We start from the raw sequence: 14,683 nt of genomic DNA on the forward strand, positions 1-14,683 counted from the left end.
TTTATTCAAGTTGGCACTCCTGCATCAACTGACAGAACATAAACCTCTAATCTGAGTTGTGAATGTGCATTTATGTAGTTTACATTATGATACTGATTTTTTTCTATTTTTGATTTGTATAAATTTGAATAAACTTTTAAAAAAAACACCAAAAGAATAATTGAGAAGCAGTGAGCCTCCTAGCTGGGATTTGAACCGGGGATTCCCCACATTCAAGCCTAAGCAGCTAAAGACTAAAGAACCCCCTATTCTGCTCCCAGAACTATAATCCCAAGACTGGTTTAGCAATCAATCCCTCTCCACAGGTAACTCTAGGAATTGTAACCCTGGGAGGAGAAAATGGGCCTCCTAACAACTCTCAGCATCCTTAGCACACTCCAACTCCCAGGATTCTTTGGGGGAAGCCATGACTGTTTAAAGTGGTATCATGGTGTTTGAAATGTCTGGTGCAGGTGTCTTCTTAGATTCATGCTTGAAGTCTCAGCCTGCAAAGGCCAGTGGTGGACTTGTGGCTGCATCGTTCCTTCCATGTTTAAGCCTTCCACAGAACATCAGGTGAGAGCCAGTGGTGGCTAGAGTGTCAGACTGGGACCTGCGGCCTGGGAGAGGCCACAGTTCAAATCCCCACTCCGCCATGAAGTTCACTGGGTAACCCTGGAGGCCAGTCACTGCCCCTCAGCCTAACCTACTTCGGGGCTGTTGTTTAGATAAAATGAAGAGGGGAATAACTTTGCCTTGAGCTCCTTGGACAAAAAATGATGGAATAAAAATGCAAGCAAGCAAGGATCACTTGAAAATAATTTTGTGTCTATCTTTTGCACCAGGGTGGTGGATCTTGGGGTTCAAGTAGAAATGCAAACTAGTAAGCCATAGCACAGTGCTGGTAGATGTGTGGCAAGTTGTGCAGACCTGTTCCAGCTGCTATCTCTCAGGGTCTCCCCCACATTGACAACCAACTGTAGTGGAAATAAAAGTATTGTTGTAAGTTGGAGAGTAAGACTCCCCTAAAATCTCTGGATTCAGTGAAGTGGTTAGAATTTAACCAGACAGCATTATTCTTGGCCAGGGAATCGCCTGGGAAAGTGCCCTTGTGAAACAAAGGCAGAGTCATCAAACCCTCAAGAAAGCCACCAACAAGTCTGACTCTCTGCCAGACACAGAGGGGAGAGACCCAACTCTAAGAACTGGGTAGTTAGCAAAAGACAACCCCAGAGTCGGAGGCAGAAGTTTCCAGAATTGGAGTGGACGATATGGTAAGCAAACGGGGGGGGGGTCCCTTTTGCAAACAGGGAGATGGTGTGACGAACATGAGATGGGCTGTCTGTTTTATGCTGCAGAGAGGGTCAGACATGATCTTTGGGGTCTCTTGGAACCCGAGGCTGCAGCAATGGGAGGAACAGGACCGTCTTGGGATGCAAGTGCTCTGCACTCTCCTGAGAACAGGACGCCAGGTTAGATGTGCCAATGACCTGATCCAGCAGGCTCGTCATGCATTCTTACTAAATCCAGCATTCTCTTACCTGTTTGGCCCCTTAAAATTTTTTATGGGTGCAATAATTTCTTTTATATTTGATTACCAGGCTGCAGGGCTGAAGTCATCTTACCCGAAACAGAACACAAAATAGGGTCTTTGCAACATATTATTCCCAAGGTGAATCATAACTGACTGGAAAATTAAAAAATGTGGTGAAGAGGTAGGTGTGTGTGTGTGTGTGTGTGTGTGTGTGTGTTGTGCTTTAGCAGTGGCCTGAATGAAAACAGCCAGGAAATAAACCACAAAAGTCTGCCAAGGGCATGTGAACCCTGCATATTTCCAGATCACTGCTAGCCTTTGAGGATCTAGCAGGAACAGTGGGTGGCAGTGCAAAGGGGACAGAATATGCTGTCCAAAGCCCATCTGCTTTGTTGCAATGCTCACCATTGTGAAATATTCCCTAAAATATGTGAGTTTACTGTTGGGAGAACTAGCCAGAGAGGGAAGGATGGAGGGAGGGTTTCTGTTTTATAGGCTAGCTTTGTTTTCTGGCATCTATGAGCCACAAAGCTTGGATATAAGCCACAGAACATCCTGTTTTCCCCTCTCTTGCCTGTCCTCTTGCTGGCTGGTCTTTCTAAGGGTCCAGAAAAAACACTGCCCAGCTAAAGGTAAGAACCAAAAATTTTTTCCTGAGCAGGTGAAAATGTGTAGATGGGGGGGGGGCTGTACAATACCTGTGGCTTCTAGGGCAGAGATGAGAGTTAAACATCTGGCATTTTCTAAGTCTAAAGAAATAGTGCAGGGGGAGCAGTCGTTGCCGACAGGCATGCAAGACTGGGGTTTGCAAACAATTGCAGCAACACAGGTATGCATCAGCCCCAGAGGAAAGTTATTGATTGATTGATTGATTGACTGCTTATTTAATTTCTACACCACTTAATATATTTTTAAAAAATCTCTAAGAGGTGTACAAAAAACTGAAGCAGCAACAGACAACTTAAAAACAATTTTACAAAAATACAGAGTTGTAAAAATGTTACATTAATACAAAGGGGTGGGGTGTTCAATATTCCTTCTGACACACCCGTCCTCTCAGGAGGTACCGGTAGCTGCTGTAACTTTGGAGGGGTGTAAGAAAAGGGGGATGTTACAAGTCCCCCTTTTTTGTTTATGCAGAATGGAATAGACACAGCTTCATTGTTTATGTTATTATGTATACCATTGACTGGTTATTTAATTTCTACATCGCTCTCTCAGGTAAGAAACTTGCCATCTGGGATATTGTCTCTTTACTTCTTCACAATCAATGTGCCTGGATTTCTTTATGAACAGGCTGCTTCTAAGATTGGGGTCCACACTGCAAAACTTGTTATTGAATTATAACATCACAGAATTGTATGGTTGGAACGGTCATCTTGTCCAACCCCCTGCAATGCAATGATAGTGAACCATGAATCTACCAGGTATTTTACTCAGTATGTATACAATAACAACAGAGGCTGTGTTTTAATATACAAATAGGGTATTCCTCCCCCCTGTTATGTACTGATATATATAGCCAGAGGTTTTTGGGGAAAGCACTCACTCACTGTTTACCATGAGCTGAAATAAAGAGCATGAAATCAACACTCAACTCCGAGTATATTTCACCCTCCATCCATCCCTTTGCTTGTCATCTGTGTGATCCTCTCAGCATGCCAATGGCCTTTGGGCAAAACAATGAATAATACTCCTGTCACTGGGTCCCTCTATTACAACAGCAATTTTAACACAAAGTGTTGCAGTGACCCAAGAAGCTAGTGACAACATTTGTCTATGGATGCAAAGTTTTGGAATCTAGTTTTTTTAAAAAAAATGTTTGGTCATCAATTCATTCAGTTGTTACAAATGCAGCTCTTCTCCCTACAGCATCATGTAGGCATCATAGAGTTGGAACGGACCCCAAGGCTCATCTAGTCCCTCTGTAATGTTCAAAGTCTGGAAGTGGAATTATGTAGTTGGTTTCATATAAAGAGGAATTGGAAATGATGGGTTTTGGGGTGGGGGGAGAGAAGGGGAAATCATTTGTTTTTGTTTAATCATTTATTAAAACTTATTAGTCGTTTGTCACCTGAAGTTCTCCAAGTGACTTACATTTAAGAATATATATATACACATATATAATACCACAAGGGGGGTGGGTGGGTCAATTAATTAATTAATTTATGAGAGCCAGTGTGGTGTAGTGGTTAAGAGCAGTAGACTCGTAATCTGGGGAACCGGATTTGCATCTCCGCTCCTCCACATGTAGCTGCTGGGTGACCTTGGGCTAGTCACACTTCTCTGAAGTCTCTCGGCCCCACTCACCTCACAGAGTGTTTGTTGTGGGGAAGGAAGGGAAAGGAGAATGTTAGCCGCTTTGAGACTCCTTCGGGTAGTGATAAAGCGGGATATCAAATCCAAACTCCTCTTCTTGTTGTTTATTTAATTTATTGCCTTTGCAGCCCACTCTCCCCCATCCCAGAGTTCAAGGCGGCACTCATAGTTCTCCCTCTTCCTCATTTAATCCCAACGCTGTGAGGTAGGTTAGACTGAGAGGCAGTGAATGGCCCCCAAGGATACCCAATGAGCTTTGTGGCTAAGTGGGGATTTGAACCCTGGTCTTTCCCATGTTTTAGTCTGAGACTATAATCACTATGGAAGGGACGTGGGTGGCACTGTGGTCTAAACCACAGAGCCCAGGGTTTGCCGATCAGAAGGTTGGCGGTTCGAATCCCCACGATGGGGTGAGCTCCCGTTACTTGGTTCCTGCTCCTGCCCACCTAGCAGTTTGAAAGCATGTCAAAGTGCAAGTAGATAAATAGGTACCACTCTGGCGGGAAGGTAAATGGCGTTTCCGTGCAATGCTCTGGTTCCCCAGAAGTGGCTTAGTCATGCTGGCAACATGACCCAGAAGCTGTACGCTGGCTCCCTCAGCCAGTAAAGCAAGATGAGCGCGGCAACCCCAGAGTTGTCCGCGACTGGACCTAATGATCAGGGGTCCATTTACCTTTATAATCACTATAATCACTTCCATGGGTTAGAGTGTTAGAATTGTGGCAACATTTATATAATATAGTTGCAGAGTTAAACGTTCCTTATTTAAACCTGCACAGCGGCAAATGGCTTGCTTACTCGTTTGAGTCTTTTGTCCTTTCTTGATTGTCAATTCCTTTATCCCCCTCAAAATAAAGATACACATGAATCTGATTAATAACCAAAGTAAAGTAATTTACTGACAGATTCATATATAGGTTACAAAACAAAATATATAAGCTATATAAACTATATTAGTGAGTCTCTTAACACATCTTTAAGCAACAGCAGCCTAACCGACCAACAGACCAAAACTAACTGACACAAAGCGGCAGTTGGTCCTCCCTTAGAATGTTGGACTTGACTGAATCATCCCACAAGAATAGGACTGAAGAGACCCAGGTTCACACACACATAGCAGACCCTCCAAGTGTCCCTAATTTCCAGGAACGTCCCTGATTTAGAGAAGCCATCCTCAGTTTCCGATCCTGGAATGTCCCACTTTTCCTTACGATGTCCCTATTTTCATTGGAGAAATGTTGGCGGGTATGGAATTATCAGATTCCCAAGCCTTCTGAAGGCAATCCTGCAGAGGGAAGGGGTTTTTTTATTTAAAGTTTAATGTTTTATTATGTTTTTATATATGTTGGAAGCTGCCTAGAGTGGCTGGGGCAACCCAGTAAGATATGTGGGGTATAAACAGTAAAATTATCATTATGGAATGGGACGTCCCTATTTTTAATCACAGAAATGTTGGAGGATATGACATAGTCCAGCCACTAGCTATGCTGCTCAAGCTATGTCACTACCCTAACCATATCCTCCCATACAAACCCACCAAGGCTCTGGAATCTATGGGGAAAGCCCTTCTCTTGGTCCTGTCATCCCCCACAGGCCCTTCTCAGTGGTGGACGCCCCCAGGCAACTTTGGAACTCCCTCTCTAGAGAAAGCAGACTGGCCACCTGCTTGTCATTATTCCGCCGGCAGATGAAGGCTGTTTTATTTTGACATGCCTTTGGAAAGGGCTTTTCAATAATGCTATGCTATTTTTACTATCCATGTTTTAATAATAAAAACAATAAAAATAATTTTATTATTTATATGCTGCCCATCTGCCTGGGTTGCCAGGTAAAATAGATCTGTTTTTATATTGTTTTAATTCTAGTACAGTTTAATTACTTTTTAATAACAATATTTCTAACTTGTTGCATTTTATAACTGTTTTGCTGTGATTTGTGCAAGCTGCCTTGAGTCCTGGTCTGGGGGAAAGCCAGGAGTTGGATGAGATAGATAGATATCCAACCTCTGTTCAAAAGCCTCCAATGAATCATAGAATAGTAGAATTGGAAGGCTGCCCCGAGGGTCAGGGATCATAGCTCAAGAATACCTAGCAGATGGCTATCTAACTTCTGCTTAAATACCTCCAATGAATCTGACTATACTTTGTCACTTGTCCCATCCTGACAGGTGGATACATTGGCTATTACAAGGAGCCAGGATTATGAAATCTACTAGAGAAAAGATCACCCTGAACTTCAGGGGAATCCGATACAAGACTTATGCTAGCACCCTCCAAGCCTTCCCTGGGACCAAACTGAGCCGCCTCACAGGGCCCCAGGAGGCATCCACCGAGTTTGACTATGACCCCAACACTGGAGAGTTCTTCTTCGACAGAGATACCCGTGTTTTTGAAGAGGTGCTGAACTACTGCAGGACCAAGCACCTCCACTGCCCTCAATACATCTGCAAGTCTGTCTTTGAGGAGGAGTTGGCTTTTTGGGAGATCAGCGGGGCGGCCCTGGCTCCCTGTTGCTGGCAGAGGCTGAGTGATGTGGAGAGCCAGCAGGAAGACCTCGCCCTCTGGGATGACAGCAAAGATGCAGATGACCAGGGTCTCCTGGCCCAGGTGGGAAGGGGAAATAATAGTTGCAGGGCCCGGTGGCAGCCCAAAATTTGGACCCTCTTCGAAAAACCGTTTTCCAGCTTTAGTGCAAAGGTAAGTGCGGGAGCATTTCTTTAAAATGGGAATGAGGTGCCTGTGGTCTTCCACAGAGCCTGGCCATTGGGGTTGATGAGCATTGGACTCCAACAACATCTGGAAGTCCAAACAGGGCTCCCTTTGCTGCTTTAAAACAGAGAAAGAGAGAGAAAGAGAGAGATCCAATTTGTTAAGGTCATCTTGAATCCCAGTTCTGTCTCCAGCAGCATTAACTACCCCTCCCAGTTTGATGTCATTTGTAAATTGGATGAGCAGCCTCTCAATTCCTTCATCCAAGTTGTTTATAAGGATGTTGAACAACAATGAACCCAGGACAGAACCTTGTGGCACCCCACTTCTCCCTTTTTTCCAGGATGATGAGGAACCATTAGTGAACACTTTGAGTTCAGTCAGTCAACCAACTAGAAATCCACCTAACAGTTACCGGTACCTTGTCCAGCTCACATTTTACCAGCTTCTCTGCAACAGGATCATGGGGAACTTTGTCAAAAGCCTAACTGAAATGATCCACCAAGCTTGTAATTGTATCAAAAAAAGAACTGAGTGTCATATGGCATGACTTGTTTTTGAGAAATCCATGCTGGGTCTTAGTAATCACAGCATCCTTTTATAAGTGCTCACACACCTACCATTTAATTATGTGTTCTATGACCTTTCCTGCTACCTACATCAAGCTGACCGGTCAGTATTTAACTGGGTCTTCTCCCCCCTCCCCTTTTGAAGATGGGGACAACATTTGCCTGCCTCCAGTATGCAGGAATCTCACCTGTTTTCCAAGAATTCTCAAAAATTATAGACAAAGGCTTTGGGATTACATCTGCAAGCTCCTTTTGTACCATTGGGTCAGTGCTATTTTTCTAGAAAAAGAGGTGCTGGAAATCACCATAAACGCCTTCCTTGTTCTCTTATAATGGCAATGGTGCCCACCTAAGAGGTGCCAGATCTGAGTTTCAGTGAGTTCCAACTGAAAAAAGCCTGCCATGTGGAGTTCATGTGCCTGTACATTACACAGGCTTATACATCCCCTCCCCTCAGCTTTAAACACACATAGAAATTATGTTTATAGAAAAACACATGTCTGCATTATCAAAACCAGATGCCTGCTTCATTCAGAAGAACAGGGTACCTTCTCTCTATCAGGTGAGCTCATGGCTGAGCTTTTTCTGCACAAACATTCTTGACACATTCTTCACACACCCTGTGTAAGCAGATTCTCGAAACATGTACTACAATTCGCTATGCCTGTTAAGCACAACCTGCCATGCATGCACATTAATTCTGAAAGGGAAATAGTAGCTCTCAGTAAATTAAGGACACAAGGATGGTAGATGGAGCAGTTCCTTCTTTGTGGGAATCTCGGGAAGTCTCCTCCAACATAGTGCTCTCCAGATATTTTGCACCAACTCCCATTAGACGTAGCCAGCATGACTGAATGAAGTTCGAGCTGATGGGAAAACAGCCACACTGACAGGGGCTGATGGGATTTATAGTAATGCAAGATATCTAGAGGGCACCAGGCTGAGGAAGGCCGATCTATTGTGCAAACAGGGGCTAAATGAGATTCTGCCACAATGCCACAATTTAGGGGAAAGGGCTCAGTGGTGGAACATCTGCCTTGCCAGTGGATGGTTCCAAGTTCAATCACCAGTGACACCACAAGGTAGGGTGGGAGGGGAGAATCTTTAAAGAATACTGGAGATCCATTCCCCAATCAGTGTAGACCATACATCACGGATGGAACAATGCCCCTATGAAGAAATGTTGCAGTGTCTGGATATGTTTAGTTTAGAAGAAAGTCAAGTAAGAGGTGACATGATAGAAGTTTATTATGCATGGGGCAGAGAAAGTGGATAGGGAAAAGTTTTTCTCCCTCTCCCATAACATTAGAACTCCTGGACATCCAAGGAAGCTGAATGTTGGAAGATTCAGGACAGATTTAAAAAGTACTTCTCGCAGCACTTAGAGTAGGAAACTTGCTCCCACAGGAGGCAGTGATAGCCACTAACCTAGATAGCTTTGAAAGAGGACAGTGACGGAGCAAGCCCAGATTGCACCCGGCGTGAAACAAATTTTGGTACCCCGTACGGACTGTGCATGTGTGGCTTCCGCGTGTGCACACTCCGTACAGAGTGCCGCACATGTGCAGTCTGTCCGTGCTGCTGCTCACAAGCGGCAACCTTACGAGCAGCATCTCGTGAGCATGTGCGGCATTCCGTATGGAGTGGGCACACGCGGGATGCAGCACTTGTGCAGTCCGTACATGCTGCTGCTCGCATGCGGCAACGCCCACCCCTCGCCTTTGCCCGGGAAGAAGCAAAGCATGCACCAGCCAAGCAGGTGAGCGAGCAAGCCAGCTGCCGCCTACTCAAGTGAGGCTTTTTGCTGGGCGGCGGGGCTCGGTTTGGGAGTCGCGGGGGGGCGCCGAGTGTCACCCCCTCCAGGGTGGCACCCAGGGCGGACCGCCCCAATGCACCCCCTTGCTCCACCCCGAAAGAGTATTAGACAAATTCATGGAGGATGGTAAGGCTATCAATGGCTGTTAGCCACGGTGAGGCAGCAAAGCTTCTGAATACCAGTTGCTGGAAATAACAGGAAGGGAGAAGGCTCTTGTGCTCAGATCCTGCTAGCTGGTGTCCTTTTGGGGCATTTGGTGGCCACTGTGAGGACAGGATGCTGTATTAGATGCTTCATTGGCCTGTCCGACAGATGCTTCTTATGTTCTTATGTTCCTGTATTCTAACTCAGAGCTCACAAACTAACTTCGTGTGACACAGCTGAACTTTCTTTCCACAGATTCTGGCTGCTATCTCGCTGGTCTTCAACATTGGGATTTGCATCCTTTTCATAAAGAAGGCTGATGTAGAAATTGAGTTCTTTGTATTTGGAGATGCCTATCACTACAACAGCACTGCCACCTACCTCTCTGAGATTCACAAACAGTTCCCTTACCTCCTCCCTCTGGAGTTTTTCTGCGTACTCTGGTTCTTGTTTGAGTTTTCCGTGCGGCTTATGTTTTGCCCGAATAAGAAGAAGTTCCTGACTAGCCCCCTGAACATAGCTGACTTCCTCTCCCTCTTTCCAATTTTCATCGAGCTTTGCTCACATGGACAAGCCTGGCTGGGTTTTGTCCGTGCACTGTACATCCTCAAGCTCTTGAAGATCCTTAAGCTCATAGAAATCCCTCTAATGTTCCAGGTCCTTTCATACACGTCCAGGTCTGTCTTCAGAGAGATCTTCATCTTCATGATCATCTTTACATTTGAAAGTCTGTTCTTCGGCATCCTCATGTTCTACACAGAGGTATTTTACCCGGTACCTGAATCGTATTTTGAGAGCATTTCATCCTGCATTTGGTGGGCAGTCATCACTTTGACCACTGTCGGTTATGGAGACATGTACCCTATCACCGAATTTTCCCAAGTGATAGCAGCCTGTGCAGCACTCTGTGGCGTGCTGACCATAGTCATCCCAATCCCTATCTTTCTGATCAAGTTCAAGGGCTATTATGATGCTGCTGTGATCAAGGAGAGGAGGAAGAGGAAGATGGAACAAGCAGCAATGCTGTCATCCTAAGGACTCCAGAGCACCATGCTGCCAGTTATTTGTGGGAAGAGAAAACAGGCTTCTAGATAGCTCCTTGCTACACCGCAGATGCTTCAGCTGATTTCATGCAATTTATAGGTTCCCACCTGAGCATCATATGCCTCTGTGCTGCCAACTGAATTAAGTCACACTCTACCTGTGCTCCCACATTTCCAAAGAGAGAGGGGGGCTACCAATCCCACTAGCCATGGTGACTATGCTCTGCATCCATGGTTGAAGGCAACAATACTTCTGAGTATCAGCTGCAGGAAACTACAGGAAGGGAGAGAGTCCTTGTGCTCATGTCCTGCTTGCTGGTGTCCCAGAGGCATCTGATTGGCCACTGTGAGAACAGGATGCTGGACTAGAAGGGTGGATTGGCCAGATCCAGCAGGCTCTGCTTATGGTCTTATGTTCTTTTAAAAGAGGTCTTCCTCCTCGTGCTTCTTGCCTTCAAGCCATTGCCTGGAACATACCTTTGGACTGTGATCATGGCTCATGCTTGCCCACAATGAGCATGGATAGATGCAAGTTGATGTCTGTTGGCATTCTGGGCTCTATTGTTCTTATGAAGTGCAAAGAGATTAATGCTGCCACAACCAACCAAAGGGGAAATGGGTTAGAGTCACCAACAATGTTCTATCTTTATGTATTTTTAGATGGCATAAGCCACTATTATTTTCCAGAAAAAAACCTACAGCAGCTAACATTGCAACCTAAACACAACTGTAATAATAATATAAGGGGAAAATGATGCAGGGATTTGACAGCATATAAAAGCAACAATAGCAATACTACTGCTGCTACTCCTCACAATGTAATCTTTTATGTGGCTACTTAGATGTTCATCTCATTGAATCAGGGAAGCTTCCTCCCAATGTTTATAGGATTGGACCCTGAGACTCATGAAATAAAAGTCAATACATTCATATGTCAGGAATGTATGTCAGCAAACTATATTACATACTGGAAACCCAAATGCTGTTCTTGGCAGAACACAGAGAAGAGAGAGCAAAACCCACCATTTCATACTTAGTGGCCCTCACAACTCGCTCAGTCTCTGAGAATAAAGCCTCCACCATCAAACTGGAAATGAGAAAGGAGCAAATGTAAGACCTACTTCTGGAAAGGACTGGATCCCACTTCAGTTTGGGGGTCAACTGATGTTAAAGGGGTGGCCCTCCCTCACCCAACCCCAAAAGGCACAACTCATAAAAAGGACTTGCATTAGATTCTTAGCATTTCTTCTGTTCATAGAAAATAGTAGAAGTATTTGGAAAGCTAAATTCCATTTCATTTTAAAATTTCATATTAATCAAAAGATATTACATGCATACATGCACATTCATACATACATGATACATGATCAAAAGATATTACATACTTCCATGCATATACATTCATGCGTATTACACACACACACACACACACACACACACGCATGTGTGCATATAAGATTAGAAAGACTACAGCAAGATCCAGAATGCCTCATATTTTTCTCTCACTTGTTTGCTTGGCTCTCCTCTTGAATTGGGTGCTTTATGCTCAATGATGGCCTTCAAGGAGCCACCATTGGACCCAATGGCCCTGCAGGCATGTTATAGTACTCCATGAACCATAGCTTGTTGTCAATGGGCACATGCACCAGCCACTCTCCTCTCTGCTCCAAAGCAAACCAGAGCATCAGGTAAGTTTCAAAGAAGCCATCATCATAGATCAGGTGCATTTCAACCATGGGTTTCAAAAGGGGGTGGGGGCAATGTGGGATACCAGCCAGTGAAGTGCAAATAATTGCAAATGTTTTACTGACAGATAGCAGGAACGGACACAGTCTACACTTGAAAAAAGAACCACACAGTCATAGAAATGTGGAGTTGGAAGCGACTCCCAAGGGTCCTCTAGTCCAACCCACTGAAATACAGGAATCACAGCTTAAGAATCCCTGATAAACAGCCAATCTCCACTTTAAAACCGCCAAGAAATGAGAGTCCACCACTTTCTGAAGGAATCCATTCCACTGTTGAATAATTCTTACTCTCAGAAAGGTCTACCTAATGTTGTTGGAATCTCCTTTTTTCGTAATGGATGCAGCATTAAGCAAGTCGTCCCCCCAAGTGTGCTTAATATAATGTGCACTTTGGTCTTAAGACTTCAAAAAGTGTAGACCCCAAGCCCCCTGGGTTTCTGCTAGGTACTGCCACCTCAGTTTCATAACTACCTTGCCTACTGGTGCAAAAAGCCTACTGGTGCAAAAAAGATAAGCCTACTGGTGCAAAAATGAGATTTTTGTATTATTAAATCTTATAATGTATGCTGCATTGTGCTTTCACACTACAGTTTATTAAAGGTAATTATATTTCTCCTTTACAATTAATTTCTGCTTCATGTTTCTCAGGGGCAATCTAGGCATCATTGTTAATTGAATAAACACAGAGAATATGAAGGATTCTTCTGTTTAGTAAAGAACTGCTAAGGGGAGGCATAAGCCGCCTCAGGACCATGATGGATTGGGAGGGAGGATTCAGCTCTTCCTCCCCCTTCCATAAAGGTAAAGGTAAAGGTACCCCTGACCATTAGGTCCAGTCGCGGACGACTTTGGGGTTGCGGTGCTCATCTCGCTCTATAGACCAAGGGAGCCGGGGTTTGTCCACAGCGAGCTTCCGGGTCATGTGGCCAGCATGACTAAGCCACTTATTCTGGCAAACCAGAGCAGCACACAGAAACGCTGTTTACCTTCCCGCTGGAGCGGTACCTATTTATCTACTTGCACTATGACATGCTTTTAACTGCCATAGACCTATCCTAAACCTCTCTCTATTTGCATTTCAAGGGACACCTCCATTGGCACCAGGAATTCTAGTATTTTACAGAGGAACAAACCCAGAGTTTTAGCTACATTTTTTTTGCCCTGAGTGAAGCCTCCAGAGGGGCACCATTGAGGCTCCCAGCCTGTATGTGTGTGTATACAAATGTGTGGGTGTGGGTGGGTGCTAAATGGGTCTTTGACCCAGGTGAACTAAAGTCTAGTTTCATTCCTGACAAACCTGACAGAGTCAGCTCCCTGCCCCAACAAACCTACACTTCTAAGGGGAAATCTAGAAGCTCCCATGACCCCAACGTCCAGGAAGACACTGGCAATGTACACACCAGACACTTACAGCAATATGATACCCAGTGGTTTTTTTCTTTTAAAAAATGACTTAAGAATATCATAATTTTATAGTTCAAATTGGGGAAAATAAATACAGTAAATGGACAAAAGTACAAAGATTCACAAAATGTTTAGGGGTGTGTGTACCCCTGCGTACCCCCAGAAAGAAGCACTGATGATACCACTTAAAGAACTCCTGTTGTCGTCATCCCCACTGCACCAAATCCTGGGAGCTATAGTTTGTGAAGGGTGCTGAGAGTTGTTAGGAGACCCTCTCTTCCCCTCACAAAGCTACAATTCCAAGAGTTCCCTGGGAAGGGACTGACTGTTACACTCTGAGAATTCTTATGTGGTTATTTATTCATTTATTTAAAATATCTGTATGCTGCTATGTCATTCAAAAACTATCAGAGTAATTTACAACAAGAAAAACATAAAACACTACAATGAAAACCATAAAAATGTTAAAAACAGACAACCATTGTGGAAGGATGGCTTATTACTTGCCTGTATATGCCTGGCAGAATAGGGATGTTTTCAGCAGACATTTAATAGCTGAAACAGAAAGCACTTGCTCAATCTCCAGTAGCAGAGACTTCCACAGGACTGGCCCAATGACATTATTTCTCGCTGTTGTCAAATGAGCCTTGCCGACTTGGGGAATGACCAATGGCGTTCCTGCAATCTCAGTGATCAAGCTGGGATATTATAAGGATTCAGGTGGTCCCTGAGATTCCCTGGACCTAAGTTGTTCAGTTGTGTAAATGAATGCAAGGACCTTGAACCTGGATTGGTAGGAGGCGGGCAGCCAGTGCAGCTGTTTCAAAGATGGCGTCAATTGTCCTCAGCCTGAAGCTCCCATCAGCAATCTGCCCCAGCTTCCGAACCAGGCCCAAGATCAGCCCAACATAGAACTCATTGCAGTAATCCAGCTTTGAGGTTACCAATGCATGTCCTACAGTGGTCAGGCTGTCCCTGTCCACAAACAGCTGTAGTTGGCAAACCAGACAAAGCTGGCAAAAGGCTCTCCTAGCCACAGAGGACACCGGGACCTCTAGTGACAGAGATGTATGCAGGACAGGGACACTAGCTTGCCCCCCCCCCCCCATGTTCAGGGTGTGTGTGTGAGGAGGCTGTGGCTTCTGTGGCTGGCTTCTTCTCCTGCAGTTACTGGGGAATGAGGCCCCAGCTTGTCCTGGTGTCTCATCCTTCTTCTCAGAACAATGTCGGGAGGAGCCAGGGCCTACTTCCCTGGCAGCCACAGGAGGAAGAGGTGGAGAAATGGTGCACACAGCGCTCAGCATTAGGGATGCCTGGCTTGCGCTGCTTGTGACACATGACACTTAGCATGCGTGTGATGTCACACATATGTGCGATGCACGCACCAAGTGTCGTGTATGTGTGTGATGTCACACATCC

At 44.9% G+C, this 14,683-nt stretch overlaps 1 protein-coding gene across 1 annotated transcript; it reads left to right on the forward strand.

The window, feature by feature from the left end:
* The first annotated feature begins 1,848 nt into the window (after nucleotides 1–1,848).
* Nucleotides 1,849–11,502, forward strand: LOC117040317 (potassium voltage-gated channel subfamily C member 1-like). Its single transcript, XM_033138016.1, has 3 exons — nucleotides 1,849–2,145; nucleotides 6,000–6,528; nucleotides 9,325–11,502. Exons 2-3 carry the CDS (start codon nucleotides 6,034–6,036, stop codon nucleotides 10,102–10,104), a joined length of 1,275 nt encoding a protein of 424 aa, XP_032993907.1. The 5' UTR covers nucleotides 1,849–2,145; nucleotides 6,000–6,033; the 3' UTR covers nucleotides 10,105–11,502.
* Nucleotides 11,503–14,683: the final 3,181 nt, after the last annotated feature.

Source organism: Lacerta agilis, chromosome Z (assembly GCF_009819535.1).
Source record: "Lacerta agilis isolate rLacAgi1 chromosome Z, rLacAgi1.pri, whole genome shotgun sequence".
Lineage (NCBI taxonomy): Eukaryota > Metazoa > Chordata > Lepidosauria > Squamata > Lacertidae > Lacerta > Lacerta agilis.